Source organism: Numenius arquata, chromosome 16 (assembly GCF_964106895.1).
Source record: "Numenius arquata chromosome 16, bNumArq3.hap1.1, whole genome shotgun sequence".
In the NCBI taxonomy this organism is placed as follows: Eukaryota; Metazoa; Chordata; class Aves; order Charadriiformes; family Scolopacidae; genus Numenius; species Numenius arquata.
Window position 1 is genome coordinate 16,174,196 of NC_133591.1, and position 27,217 is coordinate 16,201,412.

Here is a 27,217-nt window from a genome sequence, read left to right on the forward strand (position 1 = left end):
GGGGGCGGTGCTACGGAGGGGCGGTGCTTGCCCGGAGAGGGGCGGGGCGGGGCCACGGGGCGGGCCGGGGTTAGCCGCGGGGGGGGGGCGGGCTAGGCCCCGCAGTGTCCCGCTGGCCATGGCGGGCGCGGCCACCGGCGGACCCTGCGACGGGCTCCTCGACTACAAGACGGCGAAGTTCGCGCTGACGCGGAACCGGCGGGTCGGGCTGTTGCACCGCCTGCTCCAGCTGGGCGTTCTGGGCTACCTCCTCGGGTAGGGCGCTCCCCTCCCGCCGCGGCTGTCGCCCGCGGGACCCGGCCTTCCCGCGGTGGCGGGCCGGGCCGGGGGTCCCCTCAGCGCCTCTCGCCCCGCTGCCCCCCCCCGCAGGTGGGTGCTGCTGGTGCGGAAGGGCTACCAGGAGAGCGACCGCGCCCCCCGCGCCGCCGTGGTCACCAAGCTGAAGGGGGCGGCGGCGGCGGCGGCGGCGGCGGCGGGGGGCGCGGGCCGGCGGCTGTGGGACGCGACGGAGCTCGGCCGGCCCCCCCAGGTACGGCCCGGCCCGGGGGGAGGCAAAGAGCTGTGGTAAAACGCCTTGGGAAAGAAAAGGCGAGGTTAGCGTTATCATGGTGACGCCCCAAAAAAGCCAGTTTGCGGGTTGTTCCGCCGCGGGGGAGGGCGTCGGTGTGAGCCCCCCCCCCCCTGAGGGCGCCTTCTTGCTTCCTAGGGAGAAACTGTGCTGGTTTTGGTGACCAACTTCATTGCCACAGCAGAGCAAGCCCAGGGCCACTGTCCCGAGGTGAGTCCCTCCCGGCGCTGCCAGGGGCTCGGCTCGTAAACCCCATCGATGCCGCTGGGCCAGAACCCAGCAGACACCCCCCGCTGGGGCCCGGCAGAAGGGAAAAATGCATTTTTATTCCCATCACAACTGACTCCCCTCATTCGCGTTGCTCTATAGGTCTTACTGCCTGACTTGCGCTTGCTCCGTCATACCTGCGTGAGCCGAGATGTGTATCCGGGCAGGCTGGCCAGGAGCTTGTGGTGACCAGAAGGAGGAGGGACACGGTCTCTTGGGCTTCTCAAGGGGTGGGAACACTGTGATCTTTGCAGGCTTTCTCCTGCCTTTGGACAAGGGAGCCGCTGAGCTGCATTGCCCCGTTGCAGTACTGCTGTCCCCAGCTCATACCCGTTACCTGTGTTCCTTCTCGAGTCTCACGTGTATTCCTGGTTTCTTGATTTGCTGCTCTGTTATGCCGTTTTCTGTGATGCTTTTACACACACTCCATGGATACCTGTGCCATGTTTCCTTTATAACTCTCTGCTGCAGGACTAGTATCCTATCCATCTTGGTGTCCTATTTTTAGGAGGAACGGAGCTCAAGTTCTGGGTGGTTTCCCAGTCAGCCAACACTCAGTGGGGTATGTTCTCTGGGAGAAATCTTCCCTTTAAGGCTGGATTCAGGCCAGCTCCTCAACTGAACTCTCCCAAGCTGGACCCTGCTTGCGGACAGGAGCAAGTGTCTTTTAAGCTAAGTCACTGCTGGCACCTTATGCCTGAGCCAAGCACTGTTTGTCCTAACGGTCTCTTTGGCTTTTGCATTCTCTGCCATGTCCAGCCTGATCCTGCTTCCACCACTCACCCGGTGCCAGCTCTGCCGGGCTGGGCTGCTCCCCAAATGCGCAAGAGGAGGAGCGACCCCGGGTCGGGTCGGGGAAAACAGCACTAATGATCCCTCTGGAAAGTGTTGAGAGCTCCTAAAGTACTGGTGGCTGCAGGGACGTCCCTGGGGCAGACGTGTGCTGTAGAGCATTTCAGGGCTCTCTCCCAGGCAGTCACGGGCGTCTCTGGATGCTTATATTTGCAGTGTGCAGGGCGAGGGTACAGAGGGAGCGGAGCATCCCGTCCCGTGACAGTGCTGTGGGGTGTCTGGGTGCCCGCTAAAGCCTTCGCCCCATGCTGCTCGCCAGCAGCTTCTCAGTTCCTGGCTTTGGGGCTGTAGCTGACATTCATGTTTGGAAAACTTTGAAGATTTAGCAGTGACAGCTTTTGACTTAGCAGGAAGTTCTGAATATACTCAATTACCAAAGTATTCTGTGCTGGCAGACCAGGGGAAGGTCTGGCTGGGGCCAGAGGCAGCACCCCAACACAGGATGGGGTGTTCATAGAATCATAGAATGGTTAGAGTTGGAAGGGACCTTAAAGATCATCGAGTTCCAACCCCCCTGCCATCGGCAGGGACACCTCCACTAGAGCAGGTTGCTCAAAGCCCCATCCAGCCTGGCCTTGAACACTTCCAGGGATGGGGCATCTACAACTTCCCTGGGCAACCTGTTCCAGTGCCTCACCTCCCTCACAGTAAAGAATTTCCTCCTAATATCTAATCTAAATCTCCCCTCTTCCAGTTTAAAACCATTACCCCTTGTCCTGGCACTCCATCTCCTGACAAAGAGTCCCTCTCCAGCTCTCCTGTGGGCTCCCTTCAGATATTGGAAGGCTGCTATGAGGTCTCCCCGGAGCCTTCTCTTCTCCAGGCTGAACAACCCCAGCTCTCTCAGCCTGTTTCCATAGGGGAGGTGCTCCAGCCCTCTGATCATCTTTGTGGCCCTTCGCTGGACCCGTTCCAAGAGGTCCATGTCCTTCCTGTGTTGAGGACTCCAAAGCTGGACACAGTATTCCAGGTGGGGTCTCACGAGCGCAGAGTAGAGGGGTAGAATCACCTCCTGCCACCTGCTGGCCACACTTCTCTTGATGCAGCCCAGGATGTGGTTGGCTTTCTGGGCTGCCAGTGCACATTGCTGGCTCATGTTGAGCTTCTCATCCAGGAGCACTCCCAAGTCCTTCTCCTCAGGGCTGCTCTCCAGCCATTCTCCGCCCAACCTGTATTTGTGCCTGGGATTGCCACGTCCCAGGTGCAGGACCCTGCACTTGGCCTGGCTGAACTTCATGCGGTTTCCACGAGTCCACCTCTCCAGCCTGTCCAGGTCCCTCTGGATGGCATCCCTTCCCTCCAGCGTGTCGACCGCGCCACCGAGCTTGGTGTCATTGGCAAACTTGCTGAGGGTGCACTCCATCCCACTGTCCATGTCTCCAACATAGATGTTGAACAGCACTGGTCCCAGTACCGACCCCTGAGGAACACCACTCATCACTGGCTGCCAATTGGACATTGAACCACTGACCACAACCCTTTGAGTGCGGCCATTCAGCCAGTTCCTTATCCACCGAGTGGTCCATCCATCAAATCTATGACTTTCCAATTTTGAGACCAGGATGTCGTGTGGGACAGTGTCAGACGCTTTGCATAAGCCCAGGTAGATGACGTCTGTCGCTCTGCCCTTCTCCATCAAGTCTGTGGCAGTATCGTAAAAGGCCACCAAATTTGTCAGGCACAATTTGCCCTTGGTGAAGCCATGCTGGTTGTCTCCAATCATCTCCTTATTTTCCATGTGCCTTAGCAGAGATTCCAGGAGGATCTGCTCCATGATCTTGCCAGGCACAGAGGTGAGGCTGACTGGCCTATAGTTCCCTGGGTCTTTTTTTTTTCCTTTTTTGAATATCGAGGTTATGTTCCCCTTTTTCCAGTCAGCGGGAACTTCACCAGATTGCCATGATTTCTCAATTATGATGGAAAGCAGCTTAGCAACTTTGTCTGCCAGCTCCTTCAGGACCCGTGGATGGATTTCGAGACCCATGGATGGATTTCGATACCGATGTCTGTGATGAGCTCAGGCCTGTGGCTGAGCTGTCACTTGTCTCCTAGAGAGACCTTTCGGTGTTGATCTCAAATACTTTGAATGGCTGGAAACCCTCTGCCTCTATCTGCGAGGAGCTCTGAAGGTTAATGAAGATGACCAAAATATAATTAGAGCCAGGAGGCATCAGTCAGACAGTGCATCTGCTCTGTCCGGGTGCAAGCTCTGGGTCTAAGGGGCCATTTCACTTAAATCGTGGTATTCAGCACATCCAGCTGTGCTCAGCTCGTACAGGTCCAGGTGCTGCTGATGGATGTGCACATGAGCAGCACTGGTCCCAGCCCTGAGGAGCACAGGACTGTCCTAAGGGGATGAGAGAGGTGTTAGATGTCAGGAGAAGCCTCATCTTTCTTTGCTCCCATGTGATGCTGCTGGTGGTTTGCTCTCCAAGAAGGTCCACTTTGCTTCCTGGCCCCTGCTATGTGGCTGCACAGCTGTCGAGGGCTGGGAATCACGGTTGTTTCTGATTAGATTAAGAATAAAGTCATTCTCTACCCATATATTTGTGGCTACAGAAAGTAAATATAAACCTTCCAGCCCTGAGGTTCCGAGGGTTTACGCGCAGATCTCTGCCTTCCGTACAAGCCCATCTTTGCTGAACTTGATTTCTGTCTGAAATCACCCCTGTCCCAGGGACACAAATGCTGCGAACTCTGAGAAACATCTGAGCTCTGCTGTGAGCACCATGTGGGATGTCTTTAGAAAACGAGCACTCCTTCACCTACCTTGTCAGGATTGTACTGAATTCCTGTCCTGTCCCAAACCTGCAGTTCTTGGGTAGGCTCCCAGAAAAAATTGTTACTCCTGATTTTCCCAAGCTTTTAGACGCTTACACAACCAAGATGCAGCGATGGTTTAGAGAGCTTTAGGAGCATAGATCCGGGGCACCACGAGGGCTTTTAACTGAGTCTTCATCTCTCTGCTCCTCTCACGATGCACTTGTGGCACATGTAACCTGGTTTGGATCATCCCTGTGGAAAATGTCAGCACCCACAGATATTTTTTTCAAGGCTTATTTCCACTAAAAGATGGTAGGGGAGGCTGAAACATTCTTGGACAGTTTTTAGGTTTTCTGTAACACCATCACAGACTTCAGTGCCTGAATTTCTCCCGAGCTTCGCAGCTTGCATGCCCTGAGCACTCAGAAGTGTCTGTCTGCCAAGTGGCACTTGTTGTGTGTCTTGTTATCTGGACTTGGGAAGGGACTGACACACTTGTCTGCAAATATCTGTTGTCTGGGTCCTTCTGGAGGCTGAATCCATGTCATCCGATTTGAATGCAGGACAACAAAGTGCTCTCACAAGTGCTTATTACAGCATTGCAGGTGGGTCCTGCAAGCTATGACTGGGCCATCAGTGGGGATGAGGGGAATGAATCCGGTAGCCACCCCTCCCCAGCAGTCAGACAGGACTCCCTGGTCCCTCCAGTACTCCTGCAGGCTTGCCCTTAGACACCACCCCTTGCTCCCAGGCACCTTCACCTCCTCATCCAGCCCCACGTTGGCTGTGATTCACTCCTCCATGGGCACACCTGCGCTTGCTGGAGCTGGTGGCACCCACAGGCACGGACTCCTGCCACTGGTGGTCCCGCTTCAGCTTCTGGCATTTAGACGCCCATATGCACATGCAGGATAGAGCTGCTCACCCAGGAAAATGGTTAGAAATGGAGTTTACTCCAAGGAAAGGTCAGGCTGTGCTGGTGAGGGTCAGGGCAGCTCTTTACATGCAACCAGGCCTTTGCATCCTTGTATCCCTCTATTTTCCAATGATTGTTCCTTCTCAGCTCACCTAGATCCCTCCTTTCCCATGGCTTTTCTTCCTCCCCTAAACATCTCATGTCCTAAATGTCCTGTGCAATCCTAAAATGCTCTCCTGCATCCCATAATGATTCCCATACCACTGGGCGCTGCGTGTGTGTGTCCCCAGCCCAAAGGTGCTTCAGGGAGTAGTTCCTCTCAGCACATTGTGGTGGGTTTCACACCTGGAACAAGGGGCTGAGGCCATCCTGGGACATCCTGGCCCTGGCAGACCCCCACTTCTTCTGACGCCATAACTGGGGTTTCCCTGCCTGCCTTTGGGCCTCCATGTCCCTCTGGGGTTTCTGATGGGCTGGTGACTCCTGCGGTGGCCTGGGAGTACCTGGGGAAGGTGTTGCTCATATTCCCCCACCTGCCATAGTCTCTGAAGAGGAGCTTTTTGCTGCTTCTGGCAATGGTGGGTCCAGAGTGAAGGTGAAGCTTTCTGCATCTCTTGTAAGACTCGTGTTATGCCGTATTTAGGGTCTCTTCAGCCCTTTCCCAGAGGAATTGTGGTGGTGATTTACAAAGTGCTAAATGGGCTCTGCCATTAAGGCCCTCCTGAACCCAGCTTGTTCCCAGTCCCAGCCAAAAGGTCCGAGCTATCTCCTGAGGCTTCCTTTGCTGCCGAGGCAGAGGAGGTGAGCGCCCCAGGGAGTGTGGGGACAGGGGGGAAGGATTGTCCCCGGAGATGCCTCTCTTCTTGCTGCCTGGAGGCTGCCCAGGTTCTGGAGATGGTGATGGCTTCTGGAGGTGCTGGGAGAGGCAGGAGCCGCGGCACAGAAGTATGGATGAGTGACTGCCTGGCCTGGGGTGACAGCGTTTCTCTCCGTCTCTCTCAGAGCCCCTCTGTTCTGGACGCAACGTGCACAGAAGATGCAGACTGTCCCGTGGGAAATCCAGTGCTTCGTGGCCATGGTACGTGATGTTTTGCTAAAAAAAAAACCCAACATAAAATCATTTAATTCCTCCTGTTTGGTAGCAAACAGATCCACAAAGGTGCCCAGTTACCTGAGTTCAGTGGTTTTTGAAGTGCTCTCCAGCCATTTATTCTTGGCAAAAGCTTAGAGCAACATGTCACAGCTGGATGGGCAGGTGCTGTGGGGACAAGTCACTGTCACAGCAAATCCAGGGGTGCTTTGTTCCTGATGTTGGCAGCTGGAATGGAAACCAGTGTGCCATGCGATTTGCAGGTTTTCCTTTTGTAATAAAACCTGGCTTTTATTTCATGCTGATGAATATGCACAGCCCTTCGTGAGCGCAGCTGGGAAAGGATGTTATTTCTGCTCGAGGAGGTCGGTTGCCAAAGCTTTGTGTGTGGGATTGTGCCAGCTCGTTGTGTTCCCACCTGGGGAGCGGGTGGCTTCGGCAGCCACGGGGCTGGGCTGGGCGGATGGGCGCTGATGGCAGCAAGCAGCTGCTTATCTTTGTAAAACCGCTCCTGTCCTTCGGCCTCGAGGGAGGGTTTCACGGAGATGTTGTTGGGTGAGGAAAACACTGAAGATGATCCCAGTGTCATCTCTGTGGCTCAGGTTTTGAAAAGACCAAAACAAACCAGTGGCCACAGCACTGTCCCAGGAGGGGAGCTGCAGAGAAGGTGTTTTGAAAAGGAATGGTAAATGACATACCTTGTCTCATTTCTAGGGATAAAAACCGGGAAATGCGTGATGTTCAATACTACACATTCCACCTGTGAGATCTACGGCTGGTGTCCTGTGGAGAACAACACGCTGCCCAGGTGAGGCACAGGGTGAGGGGACAGCAGGCGTTGAGAGCTTTGATTCCTTCCCTCTGTGCTCTGTGTCACCAGGGGCCTGGTCATGCTTGCCCGAGGGGCAGGCAGGCTCAGCGAGGTCTTTGACATTGGTCTAACAGTCAGTTAAGCCCAGAGAACTTCATGCAAGAGCATTTCTTGCAACTCTCCATTGTAGCCGAAGTCCCAGCGTTGTGGAAGAGACTGCAGAGCAAGTGGAATGGGGACATGTCTTGGCTGCTGTGCAAAATTTGAGCTCGTTGGTCATTGTTTTCCAGGGAACCTCTTCTGGCTGAAGCGGAGAATTCCACTCTTTTTATAAAAAATACTGTCCACTTCACCAAATTTAACTTCTCCAAGTAAGTATGATGCTCCTCTGGCTGGACCATGCCTGCAGCCTGGTCCAGCCTGTGTCTGCCAAGGGGCTGGGCAGCCAGGGTGGCCGAGAAGCCATGAGCCATCCAGGATAGGTTGGCTCGGGCTGTTGCAGGTTGGGGTAGCGTTTTCAGGAGAACGCCAGTCGCTTCAGCGGACTGGCATTTGTAGATGTAAGAGCAGTGGGATGGGGAGCCCTTGGAGGGAGAGACTGCTGTCCGTCTGCCTGTCCAGAGCTCTGCAGACAGAGCAGGCCAGTCATCCCCAAGGACTCATTTTACCCCATATATTTTTGCGTTTTAATCCCTGCAAAATGGTTTCAGAGGCGCAGTGCAGGCCTGTGCTGGCCTCGCAGCTCCAGGCGTGCTGACTGCGCTGCCTTACTCCAGCAAAGACGTGGCTTGGGGCAGCCCCTGGAGTGGTATCTCGGCCTGGGTCATTGCATCTCAGAATCACATGGGGTCGGAAGGGATCTCTGGAGATCATCTAGTCCAACCCCCTGCCAAAGCAGGTCCACCCAGAGCAGGTTGCACAGGAACGTGTCCAGGCGGGTTTGAATGTCTCCAGAGACAGAGACTCCACCACCTCTCTGGGCAGCCTCTTCCAGGGATCTGCCACCCTCACAGGAAAGAGGTTCCTCCTCACGTTTAGGTGGAACTTCTTACATTCAAGTTTGTGCCCATTTCCTCTTGTCCTGTCCCTGGGCACCACTGAAAAAAGACTGGCCCCATCCTCCTGACACCCACCCTTTAAGTATTTATAGGCATTGATCAGATCCCCCCTCAGCCTTCTCTTCTCCAGACTAAGAAGACCCAAGTCTCTCAGCCTCTCCTCGTAAGAGAGATGCTCCAGTCCCCCTCATCATCTTTGTAGCCCTCTGCTGTACCTTCTCCAGCAGTTCCCTGTCCTTCTGGAACTGGGGACCCCAGAACTGGACCCAGTGCTCCAGATGGGGCCTCCCCAGGGCAGAGCAGAGGGGGAGGATGACCTCTCTCCACTTGCTGGTCACACTCTTCCTGATGCACCCCAGGATGCCATTGGCCTTCTTGGCAACAAGGGCACATTGTCGGCTCATGGTCATCCTATTGTCCACCAGGACTCCTAGGTCTTTCTCCTCAGAGCTGCTCTCCAGCAGGTCAGCCCCCAACCAGTGTAGGTTGGGGACTGACCTGCTGGAGAGCACCTCTGAGGAGAGTAGTGGGAGCTGGGCGGAAGCCAGGAGAGAAAGTAGAAGCATAAAGGCAGAGGTGGAGGCAAGGAGCTGGGAGGGGAAGGACCGTGGCGGGTGCTGTAAGGGATGATAGCCCCACATGTGACTCCTCTGGGCTGGTTTCTCTCCACCCTCTCTCCAACTGAGGCTTTAGGAGCGGCAATGACCATCTCCCCCCATTAGTGGGGGAGAGCATTAGTGGTCCCACAGCAGCGGAAGAGTCTCCTTGTCAGGACTCCCTGACCTCCTGCACCCCACCCCTGACAGCTCCACCTCTCTCCCTGTCCTCTCAGGCGCAATACTTTGCAAACCAATGACCCCACCTATTTCAAGAGCTGCACGTATGATCCATTTTTCAACCCTTTATGCCCTGTCTTCCGTGTGCGTGACATGGTGGAGGCAGCTGGAGAGACCTTTGGAGACCTCGCTCTGCTGGTACTTGTTTTTTTTAAAAGTATGGAAGATGACTCCAAATTCCCCAAGGATGTGGGAAAGGGGCAGAGGGTAGGACTGACCCCTGAAATACTAGGGGAATGTGTGGTCTGAACAGGAAAGAACTCAGCAAATCTCCGATCCCATGCTTCTCCTGGGATAAAATGTGTTTTTCAGGGGGGGAGCATTGGAGTTCGCATCGAGTGGGACTGCGACCTGGACCGCCCCGCTGCCGAGTGCCAGCCACGGTACTCCTTCAGCCTGCAGGACAGGGGGTACAATTTCAGGTGAGGATGCTGGGACAGTGGCCATCGGGGCCTGTGTGTTGAGCATACAGCAGTCGTTCGAGATCTCCATGTTCCTGAGTGATGCTCTGGAAGGAGCAGCAGGGACATCGGGACATAGCTCAGCTCAGGGGCTGTCAGTACCAGGGTGCTGTGGTGGTTCCCACACCTTGTAGCTTACCTGTGTTTGGAACTGCAAGGCCTGGGGGCAGGGACGTGGGGCTGTCGATGCCCGTGCTGACCCTGAACTGGGTGCACTGGGAGCTGCGTGCTCCCAGGGACCCCAGCGGGGTGCCAAGTGGACACTGATGCCCCGCTGCTGCTGAGTCGTGGCAGCACGTGCATCGCCCACGTCCCAGCCCGCTGGAGGACGCAAGATGTGCAGAGGCACACGGTAGCCCTAGTCACCCGGCACTGGCCGCCCTCTTCCCTCGCTGCCTGCAGGAGCTGCCGTGGCTTTCTGAGCCGCATCATCCTATGTCCCCTGCAGAACTGCCTCCTACTATTGGGACTCCCAGCGACGGCTCTACCGGAACCTGCTGAAGCTCTATGGCATCCGCTTCGACATCTCCGTGCACGGCCAGGTACTGTCTCCTCTGCAGACCCCCATGTACAGTCCTGGTGGCCTTGTCACTGGGGCTGACACCTCGCACTGCTCCCTGCTGCTCCGTGGCTTCCTGCTGGCATTGCTTCTCCCTGCCCTGGTGAGCTCTTCACCTCTTTCCAGAGTTTTCCAAGCAGAGCAGGGAAAAATGGTCTCTTCCATTTGAAGAGAAACTTCTTGGTAATGCCCTGAGCAGGGAAGGTTCCCTCACTGAGGATCTGACTTGAGTGTTGTGAAGCGCTGGATCCTGTAGGCAAGGTGAGCTTGTCTGGGCAGAGGGCCTCTGGGCATCTCTGTGGGTCTCGTGCTGGGAGCACCCTGGCAAAGACCAACCTGAACTCTTCTGAACCTGGACAATTAATCCCTTCTTGGTTAATTGTACCCTTGGGGAGAAAAGGCACGGGTATGGCTGATGCTACTCTGTGCAGCGTCACTGACAAACTCAGTACTCAACCATGCAAGATGGAGCCTGTGCTGAGGGGACTTGTCACCCTGAGAGATGTCCACAGCTGGTCTGTCGTGCTTAGCAGTGGTAGTTTCACCTGAAGAGGGCGAAGCACACGGTGCAGGGACAGGGTGCCTTCTGGGCAGCGAGACCAGGTCCAGGAGGTAAGGAGCAGAAGAGAATAGCCAGGAGAGAGACAGGAACCCAAAAGTCTCTTTCCTCAGAGACACCAGACTCATTTGAACAGAGAGGGACACGTCATGTCAGGGCTGTGTCTGGTCTTCGCTGGGATGTGGTTCTCCAGGTGGCAGCTGCTGGGGTCCTGCAGCAGGAGGGGACCTCCCACCGTTGGCGGGTCACAGTAACCTCAGTCCGTTCTTTGACAGCCAAAGAGGTTTTGGGTCCATAGCGGTCAGGTCCCTACAGCTGGGCACAGAGAAACAGCCCAGGTTTCCTCCAGAACCTCCCTGCTTTAAGCACGCTGTCCACAGGGCTTGTCCCACAGCCCTCACCGCCTTCCACCCACTGTTCCCCCTCCACACTCTTTCTCAACCAGGCTGGAAAGTTCAGCGTCATTCCTGCTGCCGTGAGCTTCGGCACCGGCATCGCGTTCTTTGGTGCCGTGAGTACTCCAGATATGCTCTTTTTCTCCCATCTATGGGATATGCCACTCATCTATTGTTTCTCCTGCCAGCCCAGAAGGGGAGGTTTTCTGGTGGGGTGTTAGCTCCCGTTTTCCTGTTTGCCATCGTTAGCAGTAATGACACTGCCAGATCAAGGCTTCTGAGCGGGTGTTTGTGTTGACTCTGGGAAGGTGCATCGCTGGGGCGTTGCTGGCTGCTCTGTTCCAGCTGCCTTGACCTGCAAGAGAGAGCATCTCCTCTCGGTGTTTCTGCCCTGACTCTGAACAGAGCCAGCGTCTGGCTCCAGCATGGACATGCTGTTGTGGCCATCGAGATGGGGCAGCCCCTTGCGGAGCACTTGTGTGGCTCTTCCCTCTCAACAGAGTAAGGGGAAGCCTGCGACCCCCACCCGCCCCCTCGTTCCTCCCGGCCGTACTCGCCCCAGGCTGCGATGGCAGCTCTCCGCTGGAGCAGCCCTTGCCCTGCGTCCACGCATGGCAGCCCGGATGATCCCCTCTAACCTCCTGTGCTGCTGATGGGAGCAGATGGGGTCAGAGTGGACCTGGTGGAGCTGCCAGGGTGGCCTGGGCCAGAAGCAGGTCAGGCTCACTGCCCCCGGCACTGGCCGGGAGTGTGGCCAGCTGCAGGGCTGGGTGGGAGCCAGAGGGCCAGCGCTCCTGCAGGAGGTGCCGCTGCCGGCTGCCATGCTGTGTCTGTCTGCAGGCCACGGTGGTCTGTGACCTGGTCCTGCTCTACCTGGATGCGAAGGCTGACTTCTATTGGAAGGAGAAGTTCGAGGAGGTAAGGATGGGGCTGCTTTGGAGAGAGTGAAGTTCTGCAAGCGGATTTAATGATTTTCTGCCCCTTGGTTAAAACTCAATTCACAAGACCTTGCAAAACCTCAGCGGAGCGGTTCTTAGTCTTCACCTCTTGGGTTTGGTGGCTGGTCTGAATGAAACCTCAGAGAGATTAAACTCTTACAGGTTCGATGACGACAGGCTGCAGAGCGGAAGAGAGGGACCCAGCTGGTGCGGGGAAAGCTGTACCCCGACATCAACTACTGTCAGACAGCAAGGAGTCCTTGGGGGGACTTTACCGTAGAAACCTGACCCAGCTCCACATTTATTCACCCTCTTCCAAACTGAATCTGGCCAAACTCCGTGTGGAGAGGGGGCAGATCTCCAGCAAGCACCTCGGTGCTGTGTCGGTCCTGACCCTGCAGTTCAGTGACGGGCTTTCTTGCTGTGCGTGACCCCCTTGTCACTGCCCTGCCCTGGGGAGTCGGGAGTCGCAGGGTGTGGGCTGCGGGTCCCCGCAGAGCAGGAGAGCTGCCGGCCCTGGCACGGGTCAGCTTTGGCTTTAGCTGGCCAATTCTTCGGAACCCCAGCTCCCCTTGGACTGCCCTGGGGCTGCACCATCCTACCAGGGGGAAAAAATGTTCCTAATGATTGATCTCCAATCACAAGTGGAGTTGGGGTCTCAAACAACGATCTGGTGGCGTGGGACCGAGCAGAGCGGGGCAGGACCTCCCTCCTGGGCTGTCCCCTTGTCTCTAGTACACTAAGATGCCCCTGTTCATTTTCCAGGCAAAACCCCCTAAAGGTAAGACCGAGCCCACAGCTTAGGGACATCGGGAACGCTCCACCACTAGCGCCCTTCACTCCGGAGTGACCTCCAGGTAGCTGCGATGGGGGCACGGCTGCGGCCCAGGTGGAGGTGGCCCAGTTCTCCTGGCCCCAGTGTATGTTGCTGGGGCTAGGGTCTGCCTTTGCTGGAGAAACATCAGCAGATGTTTCCTGGAGCTCAAAGCCGTCCCCGGGGCAGCTCCCAGCGCTGACTGGCCAGTGACCCAGCGGAGCCGGGCTGTGGAGCTGCTGTGGCAGCCAGAGCCTGCAGGGACGCGCTGGCCAATGCTCAGCACAAGAGGCTTAAAGCACTTTGCGCTTCATCTTCCAGATGGCCCTGGGCCTTGGTTTCCCACAAAAAACAGGGATGCAAGGAAATAAAGTTGTTCAGAAAGCAGGAGGGGGCTCTGCTCTGTCTTTAGCCCTGGGGGGGGGGGGGGGGGGGGCTGCGAAGGCTTTGTGGTGCCGCTCTCGCAGCTTGCAGCGCCCTGCGTGCTTCCAGCTGGGATGGCTTCACCTCAGCTTCCCCCATCCACGGGGAGCTCCCCAGGGAACCCCTTTTGCCTGTGCTCAGGGAGGGTTTAAGAGCAGAACCATGGGCTTGCGGGGGCAGGGGTCCAGTGGCTCCTGCACTCCCCAGTTCCTGCCTCCTGCCAGGGCTGATGCTCAGCGAGGACCAATGCGGCCCCGGGGTGAGCCTGAGCATTTTGGCGGCGCTGAGCCCTGTCCTGTGTTCTTGCCTGCCCAGTGCAGAGCAGGGACTGCCTCTGTCCATGCCCGTAGGATGCTCTGGCATCCCCACAAGCCCGTGAGCTGCCTGGCTCAAAAACAGTGTGTGGAGGCAAGCGGGATCCAAGCACCGTTTAATGCTCCCTGCTGGGACGGCATGGGATGGAGGGGTCCTGCAGCATCATTCCTCCTTGGCTGCCTGATCCCCTATGCCGCCCTGCCCCAGCCATCCCCTGCCACCCTCCTTGAGCTGCCGCAGGTAGAACTGTGCCACCAGCTGCTTGGTCATGGTCTTCAGTGCAAGGAAGGCAGCCACCATCTCGGCGAGAAGGAAGGCCAGAAGAAGGCTGTGCACGGCCATCTCCAGCGGCAGGCGGATGAGGTGGCTGTCCGTCAGCAGGAAGAGCAGGACGGGGAGCTGGATCAGGAAGGAGAGGAGGAGGAACCCGGCCAGCTCGGGCACCTGTGGGAGCAGAAGCCATGGGTGGGGTGGGGGGACCCACTCTGCCCCAGGAGCTCCCTGCATTGGCCACTCTGCTGGCCTCAGCACCTGGGTACCGGGGACATCCCTGCCACACAGAGCTGTGCCTGGGTATGGTCAGATGCGGTCAAGCCCAGTTCTGGAGCATCACACCCACAGCACGGGGAGAGAAACAGCGGGAGAACAAGTGGGTCCCCTTCATCCCCTGCCTCCTGGTCCTGCCTTCACCCGCAGTTTCCTCCCAGGACAGCTGCAGGCAGGACTCCAGGAGGAATGGGCAGTGACGGGCACTCAGGTCCCGAGCAAGGGGACAGCCAGCATAGTCACAGCATCCCCCAGCAGGGCTGTCCCTCACTGAGCACAGCTGACTTGGGGCCAGGGCAGAGAGAGGACACTTACCTTCTCCTGCAGGTTCCCCACATAGCCCAAGTAGAGGCGGGAGCCCTCAGCCAGTGAGAGGATGAGGAAGGCAGCGACCAGCAGGAACTGGTAGTGCTGAGGCAGCAGCTGGTACTGTAATGGGAGCACAGCCTCGTCCCAGCCAGCCCCATTCCCTGTGCACCATGCCCAGCTCTCCATGTCCAGCTTCCCACCCCTGTGCCCACCTACCTGTCCTCTATGGCCCATGCCCAGCTCCCTGTGTTCTGTGCCCATCTCCCTGTGCCCGGCTCCCCGTGCCCTGCCATGCTGGTGCCCAGCCCTGCCCGCTCCACCCTCCCAGTTTAACATTCCATGCCTGGAAAGTCCAGTGGTTGTTCTCACAATTTCCATTTCAAGGAGCCAGAAGTGAGCCAGCTTGTCTTGTGGGCGACAGGGCATTTTGCTTGTGTGTGTGTGGACCCGTTCATCTGGAAGAGGCTCCCCTCTCCCCTGCCCACGCGTACCCGGGGAGGTCAGGCAGGAGCAGGGTCACCCCATCGCCATGTGCCCCATGGGACAGTACCTTCAGCTGCAGCATCATCCCCTCGGCCAGGAACCAGACCGGGAAGTAGTAGACGTTGAAGTAGAGCATCATCTGGAGGGGCAGGCTGGCCAGCACCTCGTGGGCTAGGCAGGGGTGGGCAGGGCAGGCAGGAGTGGGCAGGGATGCCCAGAGGAACCCTCTGCCTCACAGCTTGGGGAGGGAGGGCAACGGCCCCCGCCATGCCTGCGGGGATGACTGGGTAGCAGGAATGGGGGTTCGCAGCAAATGCGCTTATTTTTGCTCGCCCTCATTGGTGGGTGGGTGCAGGGACCCTTTGGGTGCTCCCAGCTCAGAGGCACCCGGGTCCTTTAGGGGTGTGCTGAGTGGGCTCGTGGTGATGAAGCAACAGCCAAACCCCCCCAGACCGAGTGCCGCTGCCTGTACCTGGGTGGTAGGAGTGGGCAGCGCCGCTGTCCCGTGTCTTGTTGTTGATGAAGAGGGAGCTGCTGAAGACCACCAAGCCCCGGTGGAGGTTGGGGGGCAGAGGGGTGTGCGCAGCCATGGCTGGCAGCCGAGCCCTGCTCGCCCCAGCACGGCTCAGCTGGGATTAGCCAGAAGGTAATTAGCGGGATGACATGTCAGGCTAATGCGCAGGACCACCTGGCCATTGGCTCCCTGGGGACAGGGTTGCTGAGCTGGGAGGAGGATGGGGAATGAAAATTCCCTCCTGGGACACCAAGCCCATGTGGGATCCATAAGGACACAGAACGTCTCCTATAACAGCAGCTTTCAGGGATGAGCAGCAGGTTGTACCCATCGCCATGATGGGGACACGGTGGTGTCCCCAGCCTGTGCACCCTATGGGCAGTGCCCTCCTCCTCTACAACCTCTCCCAGCCGGGTTGTGTCAACATAATTATTGCACAAAACTTCCTGACAGATGAAGATGCCCAGGGAGGGGATGGTGCTCTTTGCCAGAAATACTTCAAAGCCTCCAGGCTCATGGAGCGTTTTACCCATCACCTTCAGCTTCCCTGCTAACAGATAGGGAAGTCTCCACGCTCAGCATTCCAAGCTCCAGCCAGGCTTGAGGATTCTGGGGAGGTCAGTGGGGGATGGTGTGTGTGAAAGGGTGGTTGAGCCAGAAGTGAATGGCAGAGAAAGGGGATGGTGCTTTGTGGCCTTCATGGTCAGTCCTACCCAAAAGGCATGGTCTCATCTCATGATATTCAGCCTCCAACCTATCCCAGAAGGTACATCAGAGAAGCTGCTGCAAATATTGGGAAAGCGTATTGTAAATTTGGTCCTTAATGGCCTGGTGCTGGCAAGGGACAGGAGAAACTAAATAAAGAGAGGATTATTCTGCTTTATATAGCCAAAATGAAGCTGCAGAGCTCACTGCTGTATGCTGGCAAAAAAAACCCACCTGGGGCTGGAAGCATGGTTAGACCAATGCATGACTGGCTGAAGTCCATCAAGGGCTTCCACGCACAAGGACCCAGTCTCTCAAGGCAGGTCCATGCTGTGAGCACAGCTCAGGGTGCATGTCTCCAGCTCTTCTGAGCAGCATTGACACCACAGTGTGGCCCCATGGCCTGGCTCAGGGCAGCCGCTCCCCTGTCCTTACGTTACTGGTTAAAAAAACCCCAAAACCTATGCAAAGTGGATTTCACAGAAAAATCTAACCAACTGTGGAAAAAATATGCCCTGCTATAAGCATTGCCCTGTTATTAGAGAAGGACACTGAGCTGAGCAGAAAGGTCCTTCTGGTCATGCCTGGACAAGACATCGAAGATGGCATTGGTTGAGAAGAGAGTCTCCATTGCATCAGGGAAGGTGTTTAACCACAGCCTGTAACACTGAACACCTCCCAGCCTCAGAAGTGACGCTGCGAAGACTTGTCTGGAGATGGTTGGCCACCACCATTCAGCCTGGATCAGCTGTAGCTGAGACAAGGTCAGCCAGCCCATGGGACAGGGCGACAAGCATGTCAGTGTGGGAAAGGAAGAAAGTGAAACTATTTTTTTTGCCATGACCTCCTTGGGGGCTGTAAAAAGGAGCAAAGTGAGGAGTAAATGCCAGTACACGAAGAGGCAACATTCACTCCAGCAACGGGCAAGGTGCAAAAGCAAGGGTGGAGATGGATGGACGAAGGGTGAGGCCATACTTAATGTCTGGGAAACCACCTTGTGAGGAGCAGTGATGTTTTTTTTTTTTTTTAAATGAAGGCTTAGGGCACGAGGCAACTAAAAATAAACCTGTCTCCTGGTATGATGCTGCAACATGATGTCCAGAGGGGTTCTCAGGTGTGCAGGAAGGGAAGATGTGCTGTGCCCAACACGTGGGTCCCAACATGGGACAAGATGCGAGCAAGGCGACAAGCAAAGCCCAGCATTTGAGGAGCAAGAGCTGGTGGAGAGCTTGGGATCTGGGGGCATCACATCTGCATGGGAAACCCAGGTGAGCAACCTAGGAGATACCTGGGCAATCTGGTGAAGGTAAATGCAATGGGGTAACGCAGCCAGGGATCACAAACGAGCTGCATGTGCCCCAGCTGGGTTCAGCTAATGGTGCTCATTCCTGATGGGAACAGGCAGTTTCTTAAGAAGGGCTGGAAACTTTCTGTCCCGGCATGGGAGATTGCAAGATGTGCCTGGAGAGGTGGCAGAGGAGACAACTCAGCCTTGCCCAGCTCCAGGACATGCTCACCACTAGTAGGCATTTGCCAAGATGCTGGACGAGGTGTCCTGGGTCCAACACCATCCCACACCGGTGCAGCAGAGCAACGTCTGCAGGTGGGTGTCAGGATGCCCAGCTATGCCAGCAGCCCAGCCCATGACCCAGCACGTGTCCTGAGGAACATCATGTGGTGACTGGGGTTTCTCATATCACAGGGTGATGTTCCCAGCCCCGGCTGAAACAGTTCCTCTGTGAGAAGAGGGAATGGGACTTGTTGCCCACACCGCAGCCATAAGCTGGGGCAGAAGGTCCTTCCTCAGCCCATGCATGGTCTTCAATTCTATGAACGTGAGGGGTGATGCCTGCTGTGCACAGCTCATGCCCAACGCTGGATGAGGCCCCAGCAGAGGTAAAGGAGTTAAAGGGCATCTTCCTGAAAAAGGAAGCACCCTGCTGATCTGCCCAGGACTCCAGAGGATGCCAAGCATTCAGCTGAGCAGGAAAACGGAGCCTTTGGAAAAGCTCAGCCAAGCTGTGCTGTGGGAGCACATGGGGTGCGGGAGCTGCCAGTCTTCTCCAGTATGGAAGATGTGCCAGAGCCCGGGGGGGAAATCACAGAGCTCCAGGGGGTGCCACCACATGGTGCCCCAGCGTCCCCAGGCACCCCCAGCCAGGTTCCCGGGGAGCTGCCAAAGCAGAGTCTGACCATCCCACCAGTGAGACATGGGATGCAAAGCCACATCTCCCTGGGGAGCCTGCACGAGCCCTGCCTGGGCCACGGGAACAGGGCAGTCCCAGCCACCTCTGCCCCCAGAGAAAGCCCTCAGCCACACTGCACTGCGCATGGGGACATCAGCCTTTGCCTTTTGGGACCTAAGATGAGCCTTGCAAGTTCACATCCCTTTGTGGATCCAGCAGATATGTTCAAGAAGAGGACTCTGTTCATCGCTGCATTCTGGAGCATGCAGGTCCCTGCCTACCGTCCCTTCTAGTCACGCTGCCTGGGAAAAACCTTGCAGTGAAACCAGAAGAGACCAACCAGAGAGGTGACAGATGAACTGGTGGTGTTTCTACCCAGCAAAGATCGGAAAGTCTGGAAATAAATACAGGTGAGCTGTACACAAGTGGGAAGACTCCTCAGAAGAGGTGCTTGCACCATCCAGCTGACCTGCAGAGGTGACCCAAAGCCTTGGAAGGAATCAGAGATGATCCAGATCCCACAGATAGTAGTGCTTTAATTCATAAGGGGTGAATCAAATTAAAAATATAAATCCTCTTGCTTTGGGCTCAGGGTAAAACACTGATTTGGGGGGAAGAAACCTCCCCTAGGGCAGAGCACTGGAGACTCTCCAAGGGGGGGTTCTTGTCCCCCAGCTCTGCTGGGTTGATGGACACGGGGCTCTGGGCTGGCCAGGTCTACTCCTGAGTTGGAGATAAGGCTCTTCTTCTGGCAAGGAGCAGAAAACACAACAGCAGAGCACTGTTATGGAAAGCCAAGATGAGAAATGCAGCCTTGCCACTAGGTGACAGGAGGAATGAGCCAGAAACACCCCTCTGGCTACTTTTCCTTGAGAAATATCTCAGCAGCAGCACTAATCCTGCGATAATCACTATGGAGAGAGACATCTCAAGGCTGGCTGGAAGGATGGCCACCGAGCCCAGGGGCTGCAGCCTGGCTGTCACACCTTTCTGGGGAGCCCCATTCCCCACGCTGGGAACTGATCGAGAGTTTCCAGTGCAGTGCCCCAGCCCAAACTGTGCCCCCGAAAGACAGGGAGCCGCACTCCAGCCCCTTGTCTGCTCCGGGACGGGGAGATGCTGTGGTGCTGGGATGGGGACCCATGAGACCCAGAGCCCTTGGCTTGGGCAGGGACCCACCTCTGCTGGGGGGCCTGGGCAGGGCAACCCGCCTGGAGAAGGGACAATGTAAAACGCAAACACAGGCTGTACAGAGACCACCCGGCATGACCCCATCTCCCTGCCCCACCCCGGGGTGCTCCCCAGGGTGGGTGGGCACAGGGAGAGCCATGGCAAGCACTACAGCCATGCGGAGAGGGAGCAGATGTCAGGGGATGCTCATTGGGAAGGGGCAACGTGCTTGGAAGCACAGGGAGCAAGGAAAGGCACTCGCGCTGTGTACGGGGGCGAGGGACGTGCTCAGAGCAGAGCCATCTGGGGACCCCTCAGCCCCTCAGCAGCAGCCACGTGGGATCCGTCCCTGCTGGCAGTGCCAAACCCTGCTCTCTCTGGGGGCTGCTTTTCCCCCAGGAATGGCAGCAGCCGAGCCCCAGCCTGGCAGGCAGTGGAACAGGGGAGCCATCGGCGGTCTGTGGGGAAGGTAAGTGTGGGTTCATCCAAGTCTCAAAGGGAAATGACTCAGCCACAGTGGTCCCGCTTGTCCACGGAGCTGCCGTCCCATCTCCCAATGGTGAGTGCAGCATCAGGAGGGCACAGCTACCAGTGGTGTTAGGAGCCTTTGCCAGTTAGCCAGGACATATCTCCGGTTCTAAAAAAGAGAAAAAACCAGCAGTACTGTGAGGTGTTTCAAGCGCGCACAAGCAAATGTGCTGGGTGTGCCTGGGCGCTGCCCTTGCCGCTAGTCCAGCCATCGGCCATCAGTCCCCGTGTCACCACCCGTGCTGCTCCACGCAGGGGCACAGCCAGCCTGGGCAGGACGGCAGCGTCCCCTCCTCCACCCTCACTCACACATCACTATTCAAAAACTCAACTGCAGTTCCCTAATTTCATGTAGAACTGAGTTCAAACAGTATTTTTTTTTTTAATTTAAAACAAGCCATTCTGGCATTCAGCTGAAAATTCAAGGAAAGCCACTGAGCAGCAAGTGCCTTTGGTCCCAGCCAAAAGGCAGCTTTTTCCCAGCAGATCTGTGCACCAGCACCGTGCAAAGGGGACATGGCAGCCATGCCCACCCACAGCAGGGCTCCTGCCACCCCCAGCCCCATCACCCAGCACAGTGGCATCACCCCCAGGGCAGCTGCAAAAGAAGGATGCAGCCGTAACCGGTGTCCCCACACAGGAAGTAGGGACATGACCCGAGCAGGGGGCTGGCTGTCCCTCCTGCCATCCCTTGATGCCCAGTGCACCCAGGACTCCAAACCCAACGTACTTGCCGTGACGGACAAACAGCCTAAAAGGTGCAAAAGCAGCAGGAGACAGAGAGAGAAAAGACATTCATGTTTAGGCAGTCCTGCTTCCTCCAGGCTTTCTGAGCCCCACCATGGGGGCCAGCAGCTTCCCCCGCCACCAGGCTGCCCATGAGATGCCACCTCCTTCCCATCTGCAAACTGGGTGGCCATCAACCATTTCCTGATGTACTGGAGATGATGGGCACGACCCTTCCCGTCTCTGGTGGCTGCTGGACCCTCGACATGCCCCCCATCCCAGGGGTGCCCAGGGTGACCGAGCTAGCTTGGGGCTGCCCAGGGGCTGGGAGTGCTTCTAACCCCAAGCTATTTGGAAAAGTCTGCTTTTATTCCAGATGTGGAAACATCCTAGGGACAGGGACCCACATTCCCCCCCTCAGCTCTGATTCCCACTCTAAAGGCTCCTGTTATCACCTCCCTGGCATTTGCCTTCCAGCACAGCATGTTCTGCACCCACCCTCTGCATGCAGGGGTTCACTCTTCTCTGTGCAAAGTCTTAAAAACAAAGTGAAGGGAGAAAAATGCATTTTGCCTGTGAGCTACTCCCCAATGGACCAGAGGCTGAGACACCAAGGGCCAGTGTCCCAGCACCACGAGCTCTCCAGGCTTTGCTCTTGCAGAGGGTTGTGCACGGGCAGCACATCCAGCCCCTCTGCAGGTCCCACTGATTGACTGGGTGCCCAGGGGCACCCCAGCATCAGGCAGTGCTGCTGCGGTGACATGCCAGCACCCAGTGGCAGTGAGCACCACTGTCCCATCGAGACTGTGCAAGGATTTAGATCCTGGTGTTTAAGACAAACCTCTTGTGTCGGGGGTGCCAGACCTGGAGGCGGCCAAGAGGCAGCACTGGGGGGACGGAGTGAGAGGGGCAGGAAGGGAGATGAGAGAAGGGTATGGAGTGGGGAGCATTGGGAAAGAGCTGCCCAGAGCCTGTCAGGGTCCAGCCTCGGGGTGCTCAGCCCTGCCCTGCACCCCACAGCTGGGCTCGGTCCCTGCCCTGGCACTGCCGGTTCCTGCAGCGTGTCTACTTACTCCACATCACGCTTTCGGATGGTTCTGCCAGCAGACAGGACCTCAGTCACCTTGGACACGATAGGGTCGTAGTTCATGCTGGCCACCGCCACCACCTCGTCGCTCCTAGGGCCAGGCAGAGCAGAGCAGTTAGGGCAGCCACGGGTGGCCACAGCTCCATCACCCAAAAAGCAACATGCTGGAGAGAAGTGTGAAGCAAAAAGAAACACCCACTCCAGGGTTAGGAGCCATCCCAAGGTGTTAGAACCACGGGGGTTGTGCTAGCAGTGTGGGACAAGGGACAGGAGAGGGCTCAGAGCTGACACTGCAGGTTGGCCCCACTGTGATCTCTCCGATGCTCACATGCTGGCATGGTGAGCATCACTAGGGTGCCCAGGGGGCGAAGACAGCTCTGGGCACCCTGGCATCTGTGGGAAAACACCAGCAAAGGTGGATCTGATGGTGGATAAAAACCTAGACATCAGCAAGGATCCCAGTGGCTGCTGCCATCTGGGCAGGTGATCCCTGTGCTGCTGCCCTGTACCAAGGGAGTGAAGAAGTGGGTGGTCAGGATTTCCCTGAGGGAGACTCGGTTGTGCTGCTCCACATCCCCTTCCTGATCCCCACCTCCAAGTGGGCAGAGTTCCCACCTCTGAGCTGCTTCACAGGCACACCCCTCCCAAAGCACTGGCTGTCTGATGCCAGGGTCCCACCAGCCCCAGGGAATGAAACTTCTGTGTATGTCCAGCAGCAGATCCCAGTGCTGATGACCATCATTCATCAGCATGCCAATGGGTCTCATGCCACCAGGGTGGCTGGTGGCACAATGCAACCTCAAAGGCTGAAAGGGAATCAAATGAAGCAGAAGGGAAGAGGATGTAAAAATGCTGGAGGAGCTTTGGCTAAAGGTCACAAGAAAAATAAGAAGGGCTCTTCTGCTTTGAGGTTTGCAGAGGTCAACCTGAGTGTAAATCTTCAAAGACTGGATCCAAGAGATGACTCATCAATAGATAACTGAATAGACAAACAATGCAAAGATCAGAGGAGGTGTGTGGGTAAGATATTAAACACTGGTGATATTGTTGAGTAAGTTGAATCAAGATCTGCTCTTCAATCCACTGCCAAAGAGCTTCATGACCAACAGAGCAAAGAGCAGCTGGGGGTGGGGGGAACATGTGTCTGATTCCTGGGAGGAGGAGAGCAGAAGCCGTGTTTCAGAGGACACTTCATCTCTGTGGAGCCATGCTAGTTGAAGTCGCCTCTCATAGTTGTCCCACAAAGCCACAGGGGAGCTCCATCATAGAAGACTATCTATTCCAAAAGGCTCCAATTCCTAAATAAGCTCACTACAAATAAGGGGGAGCAAGTCAGCAACAGAGCAGCGGTCTGGCTTCCCCATCCCATGGGTGAGTACAGGTTTGCAGAGCAGACCAGGAGCCCAGAATCTTCTCTGGAGCCAGTGGAGCTTGTCCACAACTTAGTCCACACCAGCCAGACCCAGAGATGGACCAACATCAGCCAGGCTCTGGCACAGGGTGCTGCTCCACAGGAATGGTTGCAGGAAGGGGGAGCTGCTGCATTGCCAGGAGCTCTAGAACAAGAGTTGGTTGCCACTGGAAATCCCATCTCAAGCATCCTTGGGTCACTGCAGAGATGTGTACCTACAGCAGAGGGGATCTCTGATAGCCTGCAGCTCTTCCATCCAGTAGACCAGATGAAAACAAGGAGCTGATGAGCAATACATTCACACCGGAAAAATAGGCGTCCGCATGACAGGCAGTGAGGATAATCAACCATCTGAGAAGATTAAAAAGCACGTGTGTTCAGCTGAACCACCTGCTGGGCTGTCACATTTGAGGGCTGCTGCTGTGGTTTAGAAGAGCTCTTTGCTTTCTGACCCTGCACCTTCTCTGTTGTGATGCTTGATGGCCTGCCTGATGTAAATGAGGTCCTCCACAGGACCCCATTCCCTAGGGATGTAACTCCAATTATATGTGCAGGATCTCATGGGTTTTCTTTACAGAAGACAGCCAGCCTCCTTTCAAGAAGCTTGCAGCAGTACCTGATGGCAGTGCAGTGCAGATTCCCTCTTCTCCTGTTGCCCCAAGTTCAGAAACACAAACTGCCAGTGAGAACCCCATCCCACCATGAACCACAGCCTGGGGTGTCCCTACAAGATGGTTGTTTCCATCACACAGGGACTCAGCCTTGGCTGCTTCACCATTGCCTGATGCCTCTGCTGCTCAGCACACAGTGGGGGCTGGGGTTTCAGGACTCCAGGGAGGCTCTGCACTATCTTCACACCACACCACACAGTCTTGAAGTTCAGTGGGTTCCTCTATGTTTGCTTTCCTAAGCACAGTCAGCTCCCAGTTGGGAAACACAAAGTGGCTGGACAGACCTATGCATCAAAACCAGGGGGAGATGTGCTGTTCCAAGACGTGCAAGGGAAAGGAAAGGAAGACGTAATGCCACCAGACATCCACCAGCTCCACCTCAAGCCCAGCCAGTGCCTGACACAACCAACTGGAAAGGTGGATGCAGCCCAAACACTTCCATCAGCAAGACATGGGGTAGCTGGTCCTTCTGTGAAATAACTCATGGGGTGCTGGTGAACTGGAGCATCCCACATCAACAGTGGCTTTTAAGCATTTTGTCTGACAGATGGGGAAGCCAGGGGGAATCCCTCTTTTTCAAAAGGTCTTTAGAGGCAACAAGAGTGCCCTTCCTGAACCTGGGATTTGGAGCAATCAGAAGTATTGGTGGAAAGGCTGAGGGAAGATGAAGCACTGTGGATGAGCACCGTGTCTATACGGTCTTCCCTTCCTTTGTAGGGTTCAACACAATGGAAGCGGGGAACCACAAAGAAGGCAAATGCAGAAATTCCCTGGATATCCCAAGATCTCTGAGGTCTAGAGTTGTGATTAATGGGGTGAAATCCAGCTGGCGGCCAGTCACCAGTGGTGTCCCTCAGGGCTCAGTTTTGGGGCCAGTCTTGTTTAATATCTTTATTGATGACCTAGATAAGGGGATTGAGTGCACCCTCAGTAAGTTTGCAGATGACACCAAGCTAGGTGGGAGTGTTGATCTGCTTGAGGGTCGGCAGGCTCTACAGAGGGACCTGGACAGGTTGGATCAATGGGCCAAGGCCAATGAGATGAGGTTTAATAAGGCCAAGTGCCGGGTCCTGCATTTCGGTCACAACAACCCCAGGCAATGCTACAGGCTTGGGGAAGAGTGGCTGGAAAGCTGCCCGGCAGAAAAGGACCTGGGGGTGTTGGTGGACAGCCGGCTTAACGTGAGCCAGCCGTGTGCCCAGGTAGCCAAGAAGGCCAACGGCATCCCGGCCTGTATCAGGAACAGCGTGGCCAGCAGGAGCCGGGCAGTGATGGTGCCTCTGTACTGGGCACTGGTGAGGCCTCACCTCGAGCGCTGTGTCCAGTTCTGGGCCCCTCACTACAGGAAGGACATTGAGCTGCTGGAGCGTGTCCAGAGGAGAGCCACCAAGCTGGTGAGGGGTCTGGAGAACAAGTCATACGAGGAGAGGCTGAGGGAACTGGGCATGTTTAGTTTGGAGAAGAGGAGGCTGAGGGGGGACCTCATTGCCCTCTACAACTCCCTGAAAGGAGGGTGTAAGAGAGGTGGGTGTTGACCTCTTCTCCCAAGGGAATAATGGCAGGACCAGAGGAAATGGTCTGAAGTTGGGGCAGGGGAGGTTTAGATTAGATATCAGGAAGAATGACTTTCCTGAGAGAGTGGTCAGGCACTGGAACAGCCTGCCCAGGGAGGTGGTGGAGTCACCATCCCTGGAGGTATTTAAGAAACGTGTAGACGTGGCACTTCAGAGCATGCTCTGGTGCCCGAGATTGGTGGTTTGCGTCTGTTTGTGGGTGGGGTGGGGAGTTTTGGGTTTTTTGGTGGTTTCTTTTTTTTTTTGTGTGTGGGGGGAGGAGGAGAATTGGGGGGGTGGGTTTTTTTGGTTGGTTTGGTTTTTTTTTGGTTGGACTCGATGATCTCAAAGGTCCCTTCCAACCATGAAGACTCTGTGATTCTGTCTTAGGGGTGGGATGCCCTTGGTCTGTTTTGGCTGAGGTGCTGTGGTGAACATAGTGTCCCATGTGGACATCTGCAGAGCACCATCCTGTACACCTGGCCCAGGGCCTCACGCTGACCTCGCTACAGCTCACACAGCTCTGAACAGGGATAACTAAACAGCCTTCTTCTTCAGACTCCGGGGAAAAAAGAGCCCCGTTGTGAAAGCTGATGCTGAGGACAGGCTCCGGGAGTGGGACCCACCAGCACTTCATGCACCAACCAAGGCAGTGCGCACCAGGAGAAGAGTCTATGCCATTGGGTGGGCATGGCAGAAGGAAGCAGGAAAGGGTGGTCAATCTGGGACAGTGTCCTCAGTCTGAAAGCATTAGCACCAACCAGAAGAACTATCACCAAATGGGAAAAAGAGGAAGAAATGTTCCCAGTGGCCTCTCGCAGAAGCAGAGATGGGGACTTGATTACAGACAAGTAAAGCAGGAGATGCACTGTCCGGCCCCCCTCAAGCTGGTGCTTCCCCAGTATCTCCGCCTCACAGCATGGGATGCCGTCCTGGTACCCAAAAGCCATCTCTGGGAGCCCCTCCTGGGTGGCAGACACTATGGTGCTTGGCGGTGGAGCCCCACCGGGGAGCTGCCCCCCGCTGAGCCCAGCTCTCCTGCATGCCAGAGGGTCTGCCCAGGCTGCCTTCGCCCCCCAGCAGCCGCTGAGCGTGGGACCATGGCACTGAGCAGGGATTATGCACCTTGCTCGGGGCTTTCCTTTTGAACGGGCTCTACAGATGTTTAATTAAAGCAATCTGACATTTCCTTTCTAATTAGGTTTGTGATAAACAGCTAAATGTTCTGATGTGGAAAGGAAGAATAGAGGTTTCAGAGATTACGTGCTGGAAGGAAATGTGTGGTGCCGGTGCAGCCCATGGATGCCCAGCCCCGTGATGCTGCCTTTGCCGCAGTTGGGGACAGCCCACAGGGACGGGGCAGAGCAGGGGCTGCGGAGCAGCTTCGCAGGGGATGCAGTGGCAAAAGTCCACACAACTCTGCAAACCAGTGCAGCAGAACTGCCAAAAAGGGGGGTTTATCTTCCCCTGGCTCACACTCGCTGAGCCAACTGTATTTTAAAATGCTGCTTTGGCCGTTATGTGCTTTAAAAGCACTTCAAAACATGAAGAGGGCAGGGAGTGACAGCCCCGTGGCTGTGGCAATGTCCTCTTGCAGCACATCTCCCCAGCACAGGTGGTGCCTTGGCACAAACCCACCCTTTCAGGCAATTTTGGCCAAGGTGCCCACAAGCTCAGAGGTGCCTCCATGTGCAAAGGGCCCC

General features: G+C 56.2%; 3 protein-coding genes across 5 annotated transcripts in view; 1 reads left to right on the top strand and 2 right to left on the bottom strand.

Annotated features, from left to right (window-relative positions):
- Nucleotides 1-118: 118 nt before the first annotated feature.
- Nucleotides 119-13,273, top strand: P2RX6 (purinergic receptor P2X 6). Its single transcript, XM_074159410.1, has 12 exons — nt 119-255; nt 370-529; nt 707-778; nt 6,369-6,444; nt 7,171-7,264; nt 7,558-7,638; nt 9,158-9,299; nt 9,474-9,583; nt 10,071-10,164; nt 11,186-11,251; nt 11,976-12,053; nt 12,839-13,273. Exons 1-12 carry the CDS (start codon nt 119-121, stop codon nt 12,875-12,877), a joined length of 1,149 nt encoding a protein of 382 aa, XP_074015511.1. The 3' UTR covers nt 12,878-13,273.
- A 514-nt stretch (nt 13,274-13,787) lies between these two features.
- On the bottom strand, nt 13,788-15,553 carry LOC141472653 (transmembrane protein 17B-like). Its single transcript, XM_074159808.1, has 4 exons — nt 15,436-15,553; nt 15,031-15,134; nt 14,487-14,600; nt 13,788-14,069 (listed from the first exon to the last, which is right to left on the bottom strand). The coding sequence occupies exons 1-4, from the start codon at nt 15,551-15,553 to the stop codon at nt 13,788-13,790; spliced, it is 618 nt and encodes a 205-aa protein (XP_074015909.1).
- A 4,582-nt stretch (nt 15,554-20,135) lies between these two features.
- AIFM3 (AIF family member 3) overlaps nt 20,136-27,217 on the bottom strand; it is a 40,053-nt gene continuing 32,971 nt past the window's right edge. For 2 of the 3 annotated variants that reach the window (XM_074159409.1, XM_074159406.1), the window contains exons 18-19: nt 21,866-21,970; nt 20,136-20,175 (exon numbers count right to left, since the gene is read on the bottom strand). In XM_074159409.1, coding sequence (XP_074015510.1) covers nt 20,136-20,175; nt 21,866-21,970 — 145 coding nt within the window. Of the gene's footprint in view, nt 20,176-20,796; nt 20,818-21,865; nt 21,971-27,217 lie in introns of all 3 variants that reach the window. The other variant, XM_074159408.1, reaches the window with a different exon arrangement.